Source organism: Pteronotus mesoamericanus, unplaced genomic scaffold (assembly GCF_021234165.1).
Source record: "Pteronotus mesoamericanus isolate MK-2021 breed Mesoamerican mustached bat unplaced genomic scaffold, CSHL_Meso_final contig_68, whole genome shotgun sequence".
NCBI lineage: Eukaryota > Metazoa > Chordata > Mammalia > Chiroptera > Mormoopidae > Pteronotus > Pteronotus mesoamericanus.
Genome location: NW_026555234.1, coordinates 204,807 through 222,239, shown reverse-complemented (window position 1 = coordinate 222,239; position 17,433 = coordinate 204,807). Strand labels below are relative to the sequence as shown.

General features: G+C 72.3%; 1 protein-coding gene across 1 annotated transcript in view; it reads left to right on the top strand.

Annotated features, from left to right (window-relative positions):
• GAK (cyclin G associated kinase) overlaps positions 1-13,113 on the top strand; it is a 37,375-nt gene extending 24,262 nt beyond the window's left edge. Inside the window, exons 16-28 of the mRNA XM_054581838.1 lie at positions 189-383; positions 496-613; positions 786-865; positions 5,265-5,458; positions 6,040-6,186; positions 6,303-6,752; positions 6,994-7,167; positions 7,427-7,537; positions 8,257-8,373; positions 11,138-11,362; positions 11,622-11,770; positions 12,474-12,650; positions 12,741-13,113. Of these exons, the coding sequence (XP_054437813.1) occupies positions 189-383; positions 496-613; positions 786-865; positions 5,265-5,458; positions 6,040-6,186; positions 6,303-6,752; positions 6,994-7,167; positions 7,427-7,537; positions 8,257-8,373; positions 11,138-11,362; positions 11,622-11,770; positions 12,474-12,650; positions 12,741-12,842 (2,239 nt within the window). The 3' untranslated portion in view covers positions 12,843-13,113. The remainder of the gene's footprint in view (positions 1-188; positions 384-495; positions 614-785; positions 866-5,264; positions 5,459-6,039; positions 6,187-6,302; positions 6,753-6,993; positions 7,168-7,426; positions 7,538-8,256; positions 8,374-11,137; positions 11,363-11,621; positions 11,771-12,473; positions 12,651-12,740) is intronic.
• Positions 13,114-17,433: the final 4,320 nt, after the last annotated feature.

Here is a 17,433-nt window from a genome sequence, read left to right as displayed (position 1 = left end):
GTGAAAATTCGGACACCACGGTTGAGAGACGGAACGGCAGCCTTGATTCAGGGGCTGCCGGTGGAGTTGAGCGCGTCCGTCTGACCGGGAAAGGACAGGGCACGTGCGCTGCACAGCACGCGTGTGGTGGGGCGCGTGGCCGTGCACACGCCCGGTGACGCGCTCGGCCCCCGGCTGGGCCCCTGCAGGTACATCGAGTACATGTGTGACATGGTGGCCGAGGAGCCCATCACGCCGCACAGCAAGCCGGTCCTGGTGCGGGCCGTCACCATGGCGCCCGTGCCGCTGTTCAACAAGCAGAGGAACGGCTGCCGGCCCTTCTGCGAGGTCTACGTGGGGGACGAGCGCGTGGCCACCACGTCCCAGGAGTACGACAGGATGCGGTGGGTGCGGGCGCCGGGCGCCGGGGCTGCTCTGGGGGCGGGGAGCCCAGCGGGCGCGGGGCGCGGGGTCACGCGCGTCCGGCTCACGGCCCCGCCCCTCGTGCCGCCGCAGGGACTTCCGGACCGAGGACGGCAAGGCGGTCATCCCGCTGGGCACCACCGTCCAGGGGGACGTGCTCGTCGTCATCTACCACGCGCGGGCCACCCTGGGCGGGCGGCTGCAGGCCAAGGTGCGCGCGGGGGGGCCGGGCGCGCTGCCCTCCGGGGGGGGGGGGTCTGGGGCCCCGCCGGCCCCCCGCCTTCGCCCCAGAGCCGTGCGTGAGGCCTCGGCTGCGGAGACCCCCCGGGCCCGGCGTGCGTCACGCTCCCGCCCGGGCGGCGTCCCGGGCGCTCTCTTTGCAGATGGCGTCCATGAAGATGTTCCAGGTCCAGTTCCACACGGGGTTCGTGCCTCGGAACGCCACCACCGTGAAGTTTGCCAAGTACGTTGGCGTCGCCGTGGGCGGGACGGGCGGAGCGCCGGGGTCCCCAGAGGGGCTGGGCTGAGGAGGCCTGCCTGGCATGGCGTGGGACCCGCGGGCTCCTCACTCCGCGCAGGAAGGGGGTCCGAGCGCACGTGCGGGTGAGAGCGGCCGTGTCACAGGTGGGGGCAGGGAGGCAGAGGGCTGAGGGCAGCGGCCGCGAAGTCACGGCGGCCGGATGAGCCGAGGTGAGGCTGCTCTGGCGCAGGACGGTCCCAGGGGCCGGACCCAGCCGCCCGCGGCCCCCACCCCTCTGGCCACGCGTCACACCAAGCCCCTGGGGCTCGGGGGAAACCGAGCAGGCGCCCCCGGGGGGCCCGCAGGCGGGGTCCCGTGTCCTGAGGGCCTGCGTCCGTCTCGTGCGGGGGGCCTCGGGGCGGTCCGTCGGCTCTCCTGCCGTGTCCTCCGCTGCGCTGGGGCGTCACAGCGGGCGGAGGGGGGCCGGGCCGCGCTCTGGTTAGCGCCCCCTCGGCCGGGGCCTCTACCTGGCTCTCGTGGGTGTTGGTCGGTGACTCTCCTGGCCTCGTCCGGCAGCAGCCGGGTCTCCGCGCTCGTCCCCTGACGCAGGCCGCGGGCGACCGGCCCTCCGGCGGGGACGCTGAGTGTCCTCGGTCCTGGAGGACGGCGTCTTGTGACGTGGCGGCTGACTACTGACTGCTCAGCCGTTGTCTCAGTGTCCCTGTTCTACTCGAGGAGCTGTCCCAGCTCCTCGCTGACCCGCGTCACGGGGTGGACACCCAACGGCGTCGCCGTGGGAGGGACACGAGTGGAGTGCGCGCACCCGCCAGCCACGCACCACGGGCTGAGGGACGGGGTGCAGGCCACAGGAGGCGGTTCTCGCGTGGCCCGTGGGCCAGGCTGGACTTGAGGCCCGGGCGTGTCCCCAGATCTCAGGGGGTTCGGTTTTGAAGGTGCCCCCCTCGAAGGAATGTGGTGGCCGCCGTGGTGCACCCCGATGTCATGGCCGATTTAGCTGCTTACACGCTGGGCGTGGCTGAGCTGGGTGAAAGGTGTTCCCCGCGCGCCCCCTTCTGTCGAGCGCCTGCTGCGTGCACCGCGCTCCGCTGGACAGCAACAGGGGAGGTGAGGAAGAGAGGCTCACAGGCCGATCGAGAGACAAAACCGGGAGTCGCTGCAGCGGAGGGGGGAGCCCCCGCCTCCCCCGCCCCGTCGGCCGCAGGCTCCTGACTTACTCAGCAACGGGTCCCAGAGGCCTGGGGCGCACGCCTCTGGCAGGGCCTCGTGCGGCCGACCTCTCCGAGGCAGGCGCTGGGCCCAGAGCGGCAGGACCGACTGAGCCAGCGCGGGGCAGGACAGGGTCCACGGGCAGGACCCGGACCCGCCGGCGTGCACTCCGCTCCACCACACGCCTGCGCAGGCTGCGGGAGGCCCAGGCTCACGCGTGGCCCGTGCGAGAGGGAGCCACGTGGAGCCCCAGGGCCGCTGCTGCCGCCCCCGGGGCCTGCGCTTGCCACACTGCCATGTCCAGCAACGGGGTCGTTGGGACCCAAGCCGGGTCCTGGCACTCGGTGCACCCACACGCTGAAGGGCCCCGCGCGGCGCCGCCCAGGGCAGAGACCCAGGGAAAGCGGCCCCGGCCTCGGGAGACAAGGGTGCGCCTTGTGTTCCGCGTGCGAGTTCTCACGTGCTTCTACTTCCTTGCCTTTGCAGTCTTTTCCACGTTGGCACTCTAAACAATGTCTCTACTGTAACATTTTTGGGGTTTTTCTTCTTTCAGAGGAATATAAACTCCCAGAACTTCGATAGTTTTCAGCCGCAAGGCAAGCGTACTTTAGAAATATTTGTTTTCAAAGACAGACGTGGGGGATGATGAGTAAGTGGGGGAATGTGCGCGGGCAGGTCAGCCACGGGAGAGCCGGAGGCGTCTGAACAGCCGAATAACATGCTCAGGACACAGGAGGGGGTCCCTGCCGGCCCGGGCTGTGCGCAGGGCGCGGGCCTGAGTCCTGGAGCCGGACGCGTCCCAGCCGAGACTGCTCAGTGGGCGTGGACCCGGCAGGACCTGGGCGTCGGGAGCAGGAAGAACGCGCCTCCGGCCCCGGGAGAGGGCGCGGAGCCCGGGAACCGCGTCGTGAGGGGCCCTGGGAGACCAGGCGAGGGCGAGAACAGAAGTGACCCTTGAAAAGTGGCTGGTTAGGAGCTTTTTAAACTCGTGAAAGACCTGAAACCGTGGGCTCAAAAGCTCTTTCCATGAAGAGGACTCAGGAGAGAACCTGCTCCCTGAACGTCGCATCGGAAGGGCTGGAAACCAGCACCTGACGGGGGGGGGGGGGGGGCGGCAGCCGGACGGCCTCGCGGGGGACGGGCTCCCCAGAGGCCCAGGAGAACGCGCTCTGCGTCCAGCGAGCTTACTCTTCAAAGACAAGGGAAAGGTGTTCTCAGACAAAGCAGGGGTTGGCTGTAGGCGTTCAGACGGAAGACACGTGCCGCGCCTTGAAGCGCTGGGGAATGCGGGGGAGGGTCCCCGCGGGCGGGGAGGCCGCGGGGGGAGGCCGCCCATCTGGGGCCGCGGGGGCCCTCTGCTCGTGCTCACGCCCCGCGCCCGCGCGTGTCCCTGAGCGCGCGCCCGGGGCAGCACGGGACGCGGACGGCGTCCCCCGTGGCAGCCTGTGCGCCTCTGAGCGCCCGGGAGTGGCGGGCGAGGACGCGGGACCCGCTCGCCTGGCCTGGTGCGGGCGGCGGGGCGGGGGGTCGGAATGGCCGGGGAGGGCCTGCCGGGAGGGGCACCGGGCCTCGCGGCTGGAAGGGACTTTCTGGGTGCGCTGGTGACATAAGTTTGGCCGCATCGGTGTGGACGCTGGTCTGTGAGCCGCGGGGTGTTGCGCCCCGGCTGTGGACCTGCCAGGGAGGCAGCCGTGCGGCGTCTCCCGGATGCGGAGGAGTGTGTCCCGGGGGCCGGACTCGGGCAGGTGCAGCGGCAGCAGCGCCGCTCGAGAGGAGCTTGGAACGACGGCCTGGGATGCGGTCAGACCGGCCTGAGCGAGCCCGTCCCCAGTGAGGCGTCCTGGGACTGAGGGGCAGTCCTCTGGGGGTGGGCGGGGAAGGGCGGCGGCCCGAGACGCGGGTTGCCCGTTGTCTCGTGGCCGGGGGCTCAGGAGGCCAGCGGGGCCTGGGGGCTGGGCCCTCTGCCAGCCTGGGCCCTGGAGCCCCCGCCCACAGACCCTCATTGTGCCCTCACCGGCCTGCCGGGCGGCGGCCGGGCGGGCTCTGGGGCCGGCGGGGGGCGGGGGGCGGGGTGGGGCCCGCACAGGTGCTGCGCTCCTCACCGGGGCCCGCCGTGCGCCCGTGCCCTGGCCCTCGCCGGCGGCTGCGCTCCCCGGCTGCCGGCACCCCAGTCCCTGGCTCACCGCGTGCCTGTTCTGCTTTCGCTTCCTCTGCCTGGTGCAGGCCTTCCTGCCGGGATCCCTGCCCCAGGACGGGACGGGGCTGTGGCGGCCACGGGCCCCGGAGTGAGTGGACGGAGGGGCCGCCGCCCAAGGAGCGGGAGGCCCGGGCTGCCCTCCGCGGCCTGCGTCTGCGGGGGGCGGGGGGCGAGGCTGGGCGTTGCCGCTGGGCGGTGCGAGCTCCCTGCTTTTGTCTCATGGAGGATCCACCGGTGCTTCCCGCACACTGGCCGCCGGTCGGGCGTCCCGGGACCCTGCTGCACGGGCCTGGGACGGGGTCTGTTCCCGGCGGGCGCTGCTCGGGCTGCAGCGGACTCAGGGGCCCCCCCAAGCCCCTGGGTCTGGGGGCCCTGCTGCCCCTGTTTTGTTGTCTCGCTGCTGTGACTTGTGGGACAGGCATGCGGGCGGCGTGAAGGGCCTGCCTGACAGGGCAGCCTGGGCCTGACTGAGGGCCCGGCCTGTCCACACGGGTGTGAGATGTCGCCGGGTGTGGTGTCGGGGCGTGTGACGCCCTGCGTTCCCACAGAGCTGGGACCGGCGGCCCAAGTGCCCCCTGCCCGGTGACCCCAGACACGGCTGCCGCCCGCCTGTGCCATGTGGTGCCGGGAGGCGAAGTCTTGGGCGTCTTGCCTGTCCCTCCCCATCTTGGCAGGTGACTCGGGCACCTGCCAACCAGCAGGGAGTCTTGCCAGGGAAGGCGGCTTCGTTGCCTTGCAAACAGCTCTCGTGTCTCAGCCGGACCTGAACCCAGGGCCCGAGGGGGAGGGCAGGCCCGGAGCTGCTTGGAGGGCACAGCCCCGGTGGCTCGTGCGGCTGAGAGCCAGCGCCCGCCTGTCCCTGTGGCCCACGCCTGTGCCGGAGAGCACCCCGCTCCACACTGGGCTTGTTCCTGCTGGACATCGGGGTGGCCTGTGAGCAAGTCCAGCGCCTCCTGACACTGGGCTGGTCTCCTGCAGGTACGACCTGGACGCCTGCGACATCCAGGAGAAGTACCCGGACCTGTTCCAGGTGAGCCTGGACGTGGAGGTGGAGCCCCGGGACAGGCCCAGCCGGGAGGCCCCTCCCTGGGAGAGCACGAGCATGAGGGGCCTGAACCCCAAGATCCTCTTCTCCAGCCGGGAGGAGCAGCAAGACATCCTCTCCAAGTTCGGTGAGGGCCCCATCCCGACACGGCGCCGGGGGACCGGGAGGGAGGCTCAGGCCCCGCTGGCAGGGGTCTGTCCGCAGCGCCTGGAGCCAGGCAGCGCCCCCCGCCCCGGGCATGGCCGCAGGCTGGACCCACAGGGGCCAGGCTTGGGTCTCTGGGCGGCTCGGAGAGGGCGCGTTTCTGGACGCTCAGGCACTTCCCGTGTGACTCGGAGGCGTTGAGGCCTCGTTCTGGACCAGCTGGGCACGGGGACCCCAGCCCCCGGCTCAGCTCAGCCGTCTCCTCTTCTTATTTCAGAGCAGTTACAAAAAAAGTAGCATAAAAGGCACGCTGGCCGGCAGGACTCGTGCGGCCGAGGGCGGCCACGTCACAGTCCTCCTTCTGGTCTTGGTTTGCGCTTTTCACACGTTCTTGCGTGAAGGCGGCTAAGCACCCTGGGGAGTGCCCGTGTGTGTGGGCCTGCGTGTGCGCGTGTGCGTGAGGGGCCGGGCAGCTCAGGGGCCCGTCCACAGGCCTCCCGGCCCCTCGGGGGCTGCCCGCACTGGACGCCGGCGGCCTGAGGCCCACCTGCTCTCTCCCGGCAGGGAAGCCGGAGCTCCCCCGGCAGCCAGGCTCCACCGCCCAGTATGACGCCGAGACAGGCTCCCCAGACGCGGAGCCCGCGGAGCCCGAGTCCCCGCAGAGCAGCGGCCCCGACTCCGGCCACTTTCTGCACTCGCTGGACTGGCACGGTAGGCCCTGGGGGCGCCCGCCCCACACTGGCCTGCGGGCCTGCGCTGTGCTCAGCCCAGCCCCCGCGGTCCTGCCCGTGCGACCTCTGCTCATCTGTGAGCCGCTCTCTCTGCAGAGGAGAGACACGCAGAGACGGGCCCAGAGCACAGCTTTGCCCAGGAGACGCCATGTGCTCCGGCTGAGGACGCAGGGGAGAGCGAGCCGTCGGACGAGGACACAGCGACCCTCTCCGCCGAGAGCAGGGACGCAGCCGAGGAGGACGGGCCGGGCGCGGCGCCAAGGACGCAGGGGCAGCAGTGGGTCCTCGAGGCGGACTCGCCGGCCGCTCCCCAGGAGCCCCGGCAGCCAGAGGACAGCGTTGACCTCCTGGGGCTGCACTCTGAGCCGGAGCCGGCCCCCCCCGCCCAGGCCCCCGGGGCACCCCCCAGCAACGCCGACCTGCTCGGCTCCCTCCTGGGGGCCCCTGAAGCCGCCCCCGACGGTCCCCCAGGCGACCTCCTCGGTGGGGAGACGCCCCTGCTCTTCACGCACCCCGCCCCGCCGGCGAGCGGGCCCGCCGCTGCCGGTACGTACGGCCCCGGCCCCGTGAGCCGGGCGGGCAGGCGGGTGGCCCAGGGCGGTCGGCCTCCACTGCCCGTCCTGGGCTCGCATCCCGCGAGCTTAGGCTGCCCCTTCCCAGCCAGCCTGAGGCCAGGGCATCGGCCCGGGGGCCCGGCGTCTGTGGGGCCTCCTAGCGCCTGCGGCGCTGGGGCCCCAGGTCCGGGCCTGCGCAGCCTCACCCGCCTGCTCTCTGGGCATCTCTGCAGCCGACCCGTTCGACCCTCTGCTGCTGACCTCCGACCCCGACGCCCGGCCCGGCTCCCAGCCCGACCTCTTCGGCGCGTTCCTTGCCGCAGACACCCCGGCCGCGCCGTCCCCGTCCTTCCCCCGCACCCACAGTGCCCCACCCCCCGCCTGCAGCACCGACTTCCTGCAGCTGGGTGAGTGGGGGCCCGGCCGCGCAGGTCCGCCCCTCCTGCCCCGGCTCCAGGGTGGGTGCAGGCAGCGCGGGGGCACTGTGTGCAGCCGGCCGTGCGCGTGGGCGCTGCCTGGGGGGCGGGGCGGCGATGCCCGCGGGTCGCTCCGCCGGCCGCCCCTGTGGCTTCCGTCAGCGCGGCCGCCACCCCCGGCCTCTCGGGCCCCTGGAACCTGACGGGGCCCCCCGCGGGGACACACCGTGGTGCGCGCGCTCTTTTCCAGGGGACGTGCCGGCAGAGCCCAGCAGGACAAGGGCCTCGGCCAGCCCGCCGGACCTCCTGGGAGGGTGGGACGCCTGGGCTGAGGCGCCAGCCCCCACGCCAGCCGCAGAAGGTGCGGCCCTGTCCCCGGGAGCTGGGGTCCCCGCAGGGTGCCTGCTCCGTGTTTCCCCACGGAGCCGCAGCTCCTCCCAGAAAAGCGGGGGAACGGGCGGGGCGCGGGGCCCGCACACCGGTTGGCGCCTGGGGGGGCAGCCCGGCACCCACCACCCTGTCCCCCCTCGTGTCCTGGGGGGCACACGTGACAGCCCTCGTGGCCTGTGCGTGCGACGTCCGTTCTCTCCGGGCGCCGGCGGCTCTGTCCTGCTGGGCAGTGTCACCTGTGGGCGGCGGTCAGAGGCTGTCGGGCTGACAGGCGTGTGGCACGGGTCCCTCGATCTCCTGTTTGCTCCACGTTTTTGGTTATTTGTATCTTTTTAGAGCTGTTTCATGCTCTTGGCCTGTTTTTCCCACGGGAAAGCTGTCCCTGGCTCGTTGCCTTCGGGAGCCCCGGCCTCAAGGAGCCGCCGCCTGTGGCGGCTCCGGCGTCCCCGCGGGCGTTGACTTGCAGGGCGTCCTCAAACCGACCCTGTCGCAGGGACACTGCGGGGCGCACTCACACTTGTGGGAGGCCCCAGGGGCGGCGGGCGGGCGGGCGGGGGCAGTGCTGGGCGCGGCGTGTCTGGGCGGGCGCTCCATGCCGTGGAGCCGAGCGAGGCCTCCCGCGGCGTCAGGCCGGAGAGTGGGCTGGGCACCCTTTCCCCCGCACCCGGTGTGACATCTGTCCTTTTCCAGGCCCCTTCCTCTGTCCGGGAGGCCAGCCGGCCCCTCCAGGCCCTCCGGCCAGCCAGACCAAGTCCCAGAGCCTGGACCCATTCGCAGACCTCGGCGACCTTGGCTCCAGCCTCCAAGGTGATGCGCAGGGCGGGCCCGGGCGGGCGTGCGGGGCCGGGTCTGCTCGCGAGCAGCCCCCTGTGCCAGGCTCAGGTTCCCTGGAAGGGACCTTCTCCTTCGTCCACTGGGACCCGGGCCACTGACACCAGGAGCAGCCCAGCTGCCCCCGTGGCCAGCCTTGCTGACCAAGTGCCTCGAGCGGGGGAGGGCCGTCCGGGCCTGGCCCTCGCAGGTGGCGCCGTGGGGCCGTGGGGGAGAGGGGCCCCCGCGGGCACCCTGCATCTGCCTTGCTCTGTTGATGTCAGGCGTCCTGGGGCCGGCCTGGGGCACGTGGCCCCGCCGTGTGGCCCCTCAGAAGTGTGTGGGCACAGACTGTTCAGAGGCCGCGAGTGTCTGAGAGGCCTGCCGTCCTGCGGCAGCCGGGCCGCGGGTGCCGCTGGAGGCTGGAAGCAGCACCTCTCAGTTCTGGGCGGCCCAGCGCCTCCCGCTGGAGCGTGGGGGCCGCCCCTGCAGCCCCGTGCTGGTGGCCCCGCGCCGTCCGTTAAAGGCATGGGAGCCCAGTCCCGGGCACCAGGAGGCCCCCTGCTGTGCCCCGCCCCCCCCCCGCCCTCGCCCCCTCTCGGCGGCCGCGGGTGGGTCTGTGGGCCTGTGGGCCGCGCCGCTCCCTCCGCTGTGTGTCGAGGGCTCCTGCTGCCGCCCTCTGGTCGGGTCCTAGGAGAGCTCCATTCTTTCTTGGGCCCGTTTTTCTAGCAGGTCCCTGGTGCTGGGGTTGCAGTCCCTCAGGGGCGTTCCCAGCGGCTGGGCTTGGCCCCCGCTTCCCCCCACTGCACAGCTGTGTCTTGGGCCCTCGGCATGTGGGGGGGCTGCCTGGCCTGCGGGCTCCACGTCCCGTGGGGGGAGGGCTTGTCAGGGTCTGCAGCGCTACCCGTGGGAGGGAGCCCACCCTCAGCTCTGCCCGGCAGCCCCAGGCCCTCCGCCCCTCCCCCCACCGCCCGAAGCACGGTTTCAAACCAAGATGGCGGAACCGAAAGGAGAAGCAGACAAACTCAGACTCCCTCTGCTGGAGAGCCCCGCGTCCGGGGTCTCCAACCGTGGGGCGCTGCCCGGACGGCGAGCGGGTGAGAGGAGGGCTGGCACGTGTCCTCGCGCCCCTGGGGCACCTGCCCCGGAGAGGCCGTGGCCTGGGCGTGACACAGCCGCGTGGAATCGAGCCCGGCACCTGGGCCGCAAGGCCACGGGCAGGTCCTCGCACGCTTGGAAACGGCACTTGTGAGTGACACACAGGCCATCTCAGAACGCAGGGGAGGGGACATGCCGAGGCCTGGGCCTCACCGGGAGGCGCCCGAGAGGAGCAGCAGAGTGAACTCGAACGGGTTCAACAGGAAGCGGGTGTTTGATAAGGCCGATGAGATTGACAAAGCTCTACTAAGAGAAACTCTACAAACAAAGATGACACCGGCGGCAGACCGAGGCCCCGAGGAGGCGGACACGGCTGGGAAGCGCGATAAGGCCTGCGGAGCGGACAGACAAGCGCGTGTGTCGTAGGTCGTTTGAGCACTTCTCTAACTACGAGGAGAACGAGCTTCTACTTAGAACTTCCCAAAACGGGAGCCGCGGTCCCAGGTGCTTTCGCGGGAGACGCTTGAAGGGCTCTCGCTGGTCCCACGTGCTCTCCCCGCGACGGGGGCGGCCGGGCCGGCTGCCAGCACGTTCGCGGCCAGAACCGCGCTGGGGTCGGGGCCGAGACCCTGGGCAGGCGGGCGCCCGGGGTGGGGTCCTGCCAACACCGGCGGGGGCTCCTCGTCCCAGGGGGGCCGCACGCGGGAAGCGGCGGCAGGGCCCGCAGGGCAGCCGTCGACAGCGCAGAAGAGGCCCTGACAGAGTTCGGCGCCCGTTAGTGACAGACACACTCAACTTGTGACGGCGGGGGGGCGTTCATCAGCCTGAGGGGGAGCATCTACAAAAGCGCACCCGAGGGGGCAGGCCAGAGCGCCCTGCCCCCGCGCCTCCCCGGGGGCTGCCGGCACAGGCAGGAGGGAGGAGGGGCGCTGTCCGTCCCAGCTGACCTGCTTGTCTCCGCGGCGCGCCTCCCGGGATTCCTGAAAATTGTCCGACGCACGCGGTGAGCCCCTCCTCCTGCGGCAGCTCCACGAGCTGCGGGCAGACCTCGGCCGTGCCTGGGGACTGGCGGCGCACCCACGGACCCGGGTCAAAAACAGCGCCATTCACAGTCACCGAGAGAGGCGGCACGTCAGGGACGGGGACCGGGGCGTGTGGTGACCGTGCACAGCCAGACGCGACGGAAGGAACTGGAGGCAGGCCCTGAGGGGGCGTGGCCAGGGCGCCCCAGACCTGCAGACGGCGCTCAGTTCCCTCCCGGGATCTAGTAAGGTTTCTGCAGACACACGCAAGCTCATGGGAGTGTGTACACAGCACACACACGTCCGCCAGCCGAGCCCGTGTGCGCCCAGGCTGCCGGTCGGTCTGTCTGCTGCGTGTGGGCTGAGCCTGGGGCTCTGGGCGGGGGCTCTGGCTCTGCAGCTTCCTGTGAGCCTGTTTCCGAATGAGCGGTTAAAGAATCAGCCCTGCCTCTGAGAGCGCTGGGGAGGCAGACCACCCCAGGACCGTCCCCGCTGTGCCCCTGCCCCTCGGTTGTCCCCCCGTTGCCCAGCCGGGGGGCCACAGTGATGCTGCTCCCTCCTGGTGTCGGACCGCCGACGCTCGCCTGGCAGGTGCGCGTTTCCCGGCCTCTGCGTCTTAGGCTCCCTCTCTGTCTCCCCAGGCTCGCCCGGCGGGTTTGCTCCCGGGGGCTTCGGTTCCAAAGCAGCACCGCCTCCCAAGGGTGGCAACTCTTGGCAGTCAAGTCGGCCCCCGGCCCAGGGCACCCCGTGGGCCCCCCAGACCAAGGCATCCCCCAAAACCTGTCCACAGCCAAGGCCCAACTACGCCGCGAACTTCAGCGTGATCGGCGACCGCGAGGAGCGGGGCGTCCGCGCCCCCAGCTTTGGTGAGCCGCCCCCTTCTGTGTGTGGTTTCCTCCTGGGAAGCTGCCTGGCGAGGCCCCTAACCCTGGACGAGCCACACCTGGGGGCTGGTGGGGTTCGGGGGGTCCCTGGGCCAGCACAGCCCAGGCGGCGGCCGCCCTGGCGGGCGCGTCCTCTTCCCTCTGCTGCGCTTCAGGCCGCGGCGGCCGCCGCGTTGCAAGCACAGCGTCAGGGAGGTCCGCGCGGGGCCCGCGTGCCTCAGCAGACCCTGTCTTTCTCCAGGTCAAAAGCCGCGGGTGTCCGAGAACGATTTTGAAGACCTGCTGTCCAATCAAGGCTTCTCCTCCAAAACCGACAAGAAGGGGCCGAGGACCATGGCCGAGATGAGGCGGCAGGACCAGGCGAGGGACGCAGACCCGCTCAAGCTGAAGGTGCGCGGCAGACGGGGCGCCCCGGGGGCCGTGGGGTTCACTGAGGGTCTCCTGGTGCCGTCGGTGCCTCTCGCCAGCCCTCACACTCGGGGGGGCTCGTGCGCCACCCCCGCAGAGGCCCGCCTCCTGCCTGAGGGTTTTTGCAGCGGACGCACACCGTCCGGACACGGCGGCGTCTCCGCGAAGGCCCCGGTGCCATCGGGCCTGAGGGCGGCCTTGGTGTCCTCTCACTTCAGCGTCCCGCCCCCGGAGGTCGGGCCGCACGCGCCCCTGGTTGGGCGCAGTGCCCTGGAGGCCGCCGCAGGGCCTGGGGGTGAGGGGACGTCCCCGCGCCGGCCTCTGCTGCCCAGGGCTGGCTGTGGGCCCGCGTCACTGCGCGCTCAGGGCCTTGGCCACAAGGCCATCGGCAGGCGGCAGCGGCCCCGTGGCCTTGGGGTCGTCTGGCGGGTTGCCCTGGAGACTGGCCTGCTGTCCAGGGACGCGCCAGGCGAGACCATGCGGGCAGGTCGTCGGCAGACGCCGGCTGACGAGGGTCACAGGTTCCGTGTGCTGTTGGGTCTGGGTGGTGACCCGCCGACCCGGGGAGCAGAGCGGACTGTGCCTGCGTGGGGTCCGCGCCGAAAGCGGGAGGGCGGCCGCGCGGTGGGTGGGGCCGGGGCCCGAGGCCTGCCCTGCAGCCCCTGTGTCCCCCACGTCCCCGCAGCTCCTGGACTGGACCGAGGGCAAGGAGAGGAACATCCGCGCCCTGCTGTCCACGCTGCACACCGTGCTGTGGGACGGCGAGACTCGCTGGACACCCGTGGGCATGGCCGACCTGGTGACGCCCGAGCAGGTGAAGAGGCAGTACCGCCGGGCTGTGCTGGTGGTCCACCCCGACAAGGTGCGCGCCTGGGGCGGGGCGGGGCGGGGCGGGGCGGCAGGCCCACGCGGGGCGGGAGCAGGCCTGAGCCCGCCTCGCCGCCGCCCGCAGGCCGCAGGGCAGCCGTACGAGCAGCAGGCCAGGATGGTCTTCATGGAGCTGAGCGACGCCTGGTCCGAGTTCGAGAGCCAAGGCGCGCGGCCCCTCTTCTGAGCCCTCACGGTCACGGCTGCGCGTGGAACCAGCAGAGGTCGGACGGGACCTGCCCGGGCTGAGGCGCGTGGGCCAGGCCAGCGTGGCCGCACCGGGGCCACCGGCTGCCCCTGCGGGTCCCCGGCCTGCACCCCGGCGGGAAGAAAGCGTCCCGGGGCCTCTGGTTTCCTCTTTTTCCCAAAGGAAAGTGTCTGTTCACGCCTCTCCCAGTCGTCACGGTTTGTGATTCGTCGTGTTCGGTGGCCGTCCCCCCTCGGGGCGGAGCGCGCTGCTCCCCGTCGCCCCGGCCCCTCGTGCGCCTCCCGTGGCCCCGGGTGTGATCGGCCTGGGGCCGCCTGTACATAATTAAACTATTTTCTGATGACGCGTGTCCGGCTCTTCTGCGGGCACCGGCTGAGGTGGCTCTGCCCCGAGGACGCAGCGCAGGACCCGGCGCTGCGGGCGGGGCTGCGGCTCACGCTGGCCGGCGCCGCCCTGGCCGGGGGTTCCCTGCGGGGAAGGCGGGCAGCGTGAGGGCTGGGCAGGCTCCGCGGCTTTGGGCCCCCGCCGTGGTCCCTGGGCTCGGCTGGGGCACTGGCGCCCGGACACAGGCCCCCGTGCGACTGGACACCCTGTGTCCTCGGGGTCCCCCCTCCAAGGGGGGCGGGGCGCTCAGGGATCCAAAACAAGACGGCTTTCTCTGCACAAAGGCCTGTGGGAGAAGCGCCCGCGGCCAGGTGTGTGGGTGGCGACGGGGCCACAGAGGCTCGGGGACAACCCGCGTCGGGACGGCGACAGCCGTGGCTGAGGGGCTGCCCGAGCCCCCAGTGGATGTGTGGGTCCCTGGGGCCCAGGGTTCATCTGAGTCCAGCTGCCGGGCGCTGTGCTGCTCGGGCCCGGAGACGCGGCCTCCCCTCCCTGACTGGCGACGGCCGGCAGAGCCCCTAACCCCCCGCACAACCCCGCCAGCCCTCGTGGGAGTTGCTGAGCCAACAAGACGCCCTGTGGGGTGGGGAGGTTCTGGGACACCTCAAGGGAGCCCCACAGCCTCCGGGACGCGGGCGGCGTCGCTGACGCTGTATCTGTGGGAAGTGGGTGCTGGTGTCCTGAGGCTCCGGGCGCATCGTGGGGACGGCTGAGGCCGTGCGGCCGCCGCCGGGTGTGGGGGGGGGGGGCGCATCCCGAGCGCCAGCCTCTGAATGGGGCGCAGCTGAGCGGCGCAGCCTCTGGGCGGCAGCGGAGGGGTAAGGACCGTGTTGGTGCCGCGTCGCCACTATTTTTAGCTTTTAGTTCTTTTAAAAAATAACGAGCAACCTAAATAGGCTCAGGAATTTCACAGGGAGGTTGCGGGGCCCGGGGCCTGCGGGAGCCGAGCCCAGCCCGCCCTGCGGTGTCCTGCCCGGACCCGGACCCGGGCCAGGGACAGCCGTGGGCTGAGCCCACGCAGGACCCCGGGTGGCCTGGGCTGGCCTGCCCCTCCAGAGGCCTGCCAGGACCCCGTCCCATCCTGCAGTCTCTGGAGTGGCCCTCGGGCATGGGTCTGGCCCCAGGCCTGCGGACACCTTGGGAGAGGCCCCCGCGCCCCAGCCCAGCACCACGGGGTTGGGACTTCGCCAGGAGCCACCCCGCGGGCCAGCTGGGCCTGCCCGTCTCGGTGACGGCCGGCTGAGCCACGGCGCCAGGACGGAGCCTGTCCCCGACACGTGGCAGCCTTGGCGGGGGCAGTTTGGCCGCCAGGAGAGCAGAGCCAGGACACGCCCACAGATCTGGTGTTTGCTCTGTCGCCCTGGTGTCCAGCGGGCCCTGCATGCGCCCCTTGTCCTGTGGTCCCCACGCCAGGCCCAGAGCCCCTCCTGGGCAGCGGGTAAGGCCTGGACTCAGCGTCTCAGGAAGGTCCTGCCGCCCTGCCTGCCGCACACCTCAGGGCGGGGAGGCCCAGAGCAGGGGGTGCCCCTCCGGCCCGTCCGGGCCCTTCCTAGCCGAGAGTGGGGGCAGGACCCACTGGGCCAGGGCAGCAGGACCCCCGGAGGTGTTGCCAGCCGTGCAGACGCCCGAGATGCCGGGCCTGTCGTTGGTGTGACTAGTTCTCAACTGGTGACCCAACAAGCGTGTTTGGTTCCTCTTACTCCTCGTTGGCACCGACGCTGGGGGCAGGCACCAGGGTTTGTCTGGGGCAGGGGCCCCCCAAGAGCCCCGGCGCCTGGCATCCCTCCCGGGAGCGAGCAGCCTGACGCGAGCACTCGCTGCCCTGGGGGGCCCCCTTCAGAGCCGGAGGACCGTCCGCCCCCACCCCCGCTGGACACCCGTCAGGAGCCGGGCCCGGCCCCCGCCCTGGGGTTGTACAGGCCCGGGGGCTGCCGTGGGCCCTCCTCTGGCCCGAGCACACCCCCAGCCCTGCCCCCAGGGCGCGCCCACAGGACGAGCCCCGGCTGCCCCGTCCGCCTCTGCGGCCCCTGGCCCGCTCTGCCCGCGCGCGGGGCTGAGGCCGAGGAGAGCCCCGGGGCCACTCTGGAGCGCACGCGGGCCGGGGGGCGCAGAAGGGCAAGGCGCCCGCTCGGGCTGCGAGGAGAGCCCTGCCTTCGGGACAGCAGCGAGCGTGGGGTGGCTGCGCGGAGTGCAGTGGGCAGGGTTGGGGGCTGGGAGCAGGCCCCCGCCGGGCCCCACGGGGACGCCTGGCCTGGGGTTGCATCTGCTGGGCCCCAGGACAGGCGGGAGCGGGGAGGCTGGACCCCTGGTGCGGGGGGAGACAAGGAGGGAGTTCCAGAGTCTCGGCCTGGCCCTAGACAGGCTGCAGAGGAGGGGCCCAGGCCCGGGGCCGGCCCCAAAGCTGCCAGGCCAAGCTGTTGGCTGGGGCCAGGCGCTGACCGTCCACGGCGGGACCCAGATCAAGGCCTCCCCCTTGCAGCCTCCCACACGGGCCCACAGGAGGTGCGGCTCCCCGCTCCGTGCGGTCCCCCCACCGACCCCCACCCAGAAGGACCCTGGGGCTCGAGGCGGCAGCTCCAGCCAGTCATCACCGGTTCCTCTCTGGGGGGGCGCCTGCTCCCCGAGGGGCGGGCTCCTCCCGTTGCCACTGCTTGCGTCCTGGCTCCCCTCACCGAGCGGTTCCCGAGGCCGCCGCCGCGCTGGCCAGCGGGAGGCGGCGGGGCCGTGGGGGGCGCAGGGGGCGCAGACCTTATGGACAAGGAGGAGAGAGGGCAGGAGCACGTACGGGGCCCCTCCCCTTGTGGGGGTCACGCGACGGGGCGACCACACCCAGAGCCCATCAGGGACGCGGGTTTGGGTCACCACCAAACTCCCGCAGATGCGCTGGCGTCTCCCAAGCCATAGACGCCCCAGGGCATTTGCTCCGCCTGGACAGTCCTCTCATTCGGGGTCCGTCTTCCTGGCGGCCATGGGGGGACCCTGGTGGGAAAGGCACCAGCGCCGAGGTCCGCTGTGCCGGGCTCCGGGGTGGACGCCCATCGGCCCCCGCCGTTCCCCTCGGGGCCCGGAGGGGCTGCTGCTGGGGGCCAGGGAGCCACAGCCCACGGGGCGCCTCAGAGTTGCCTTGCGCCGCGCCCCGTTGCTGCCCTTTGAGGGAGAAAGCAGCCCGGCGGCGAGACAGCACCGCAGTGGAGCCCGTGCTGGGGACTGAATTGCTCAGCTTCTCAAATTGTTAAGTTTCCTCTTTAGCTTCTGCGCCGGGAGCCCCCTCAGGCCCTCCCTCGGGGCCTGCAGCCCCCCAGCCAGGAGGGAAGCCCGGCTCCAGGGCCAGCGTTGCCTGAGGGGCTGCCCTGGGCACAGGCTCCTGGAGGGGGCAGAGGGCTGCCCAGCAGGGCCCTGGAGGGGCGGAGTTGGGGCTGGGGCAGGACACCACCTCTGCCGTCTGGAGTGGCCGTGGGGGACAGGGGCCTGCGGACAGGGGGGCCGCGCACGCAGCGCCACGCCTCCCTCGGCCCAGCCCCGCTCGGGGGCGGGGGGCCCTGGCTGCTGCCGGGGGGACCACGCCGACCTCCCGGCCGGGGCATCCCCTGTCCAGCTCCCGGCCCCCTCCCTGCCTCCCGCTGCTGCGGGCCCCGCACGTCCCCGGGGCAGAGGCCACATCCAGGGGCTCTGCGAGCCGCCGCCCAGCAGCCTTCCTCGGCTTTAGGAGCCTCCCACTGAGCCTCCGGGGCCTCCCGGCTTCCTGCAGGTCTGCTGGCTCTTCACCTGCACCGGGTCCTGTGCCGGCCACTCACAGGGCCTGGACCCTGCGGGGCGGGCCCTGTCCTCCCCTCCTGCCAAGTGTGCTGCCCAGCGGGGCCCCCCCCCGCCCGGGGCACCGGCCCCTCCCACCGGGCCGTCCCCAACCTGCTCTTTCCCCCTGGGGCCTGAGTCCTGGCGGGCCACCTGCCCCCACTCCAGGCCTGGGCAAGCGCGAGCGGGGGGCCCCGGAGCCCGGCGAGGGTGACGCAGGTGACCACAGGGACGGGGCGCGGCGGCCGAGACCCAACGGGATGGCGCCCCCCGGGGGCGGGAGCAGAACGAGACCCAGAGAGAAGGGAGGCGGCATCCACGTGCCCGCAGAGCCCGTCCCCCATGACGTGGCCCCCGGCCCGGGCGTGTGGCCTCGTGGGGCCGTGGCCTCCAG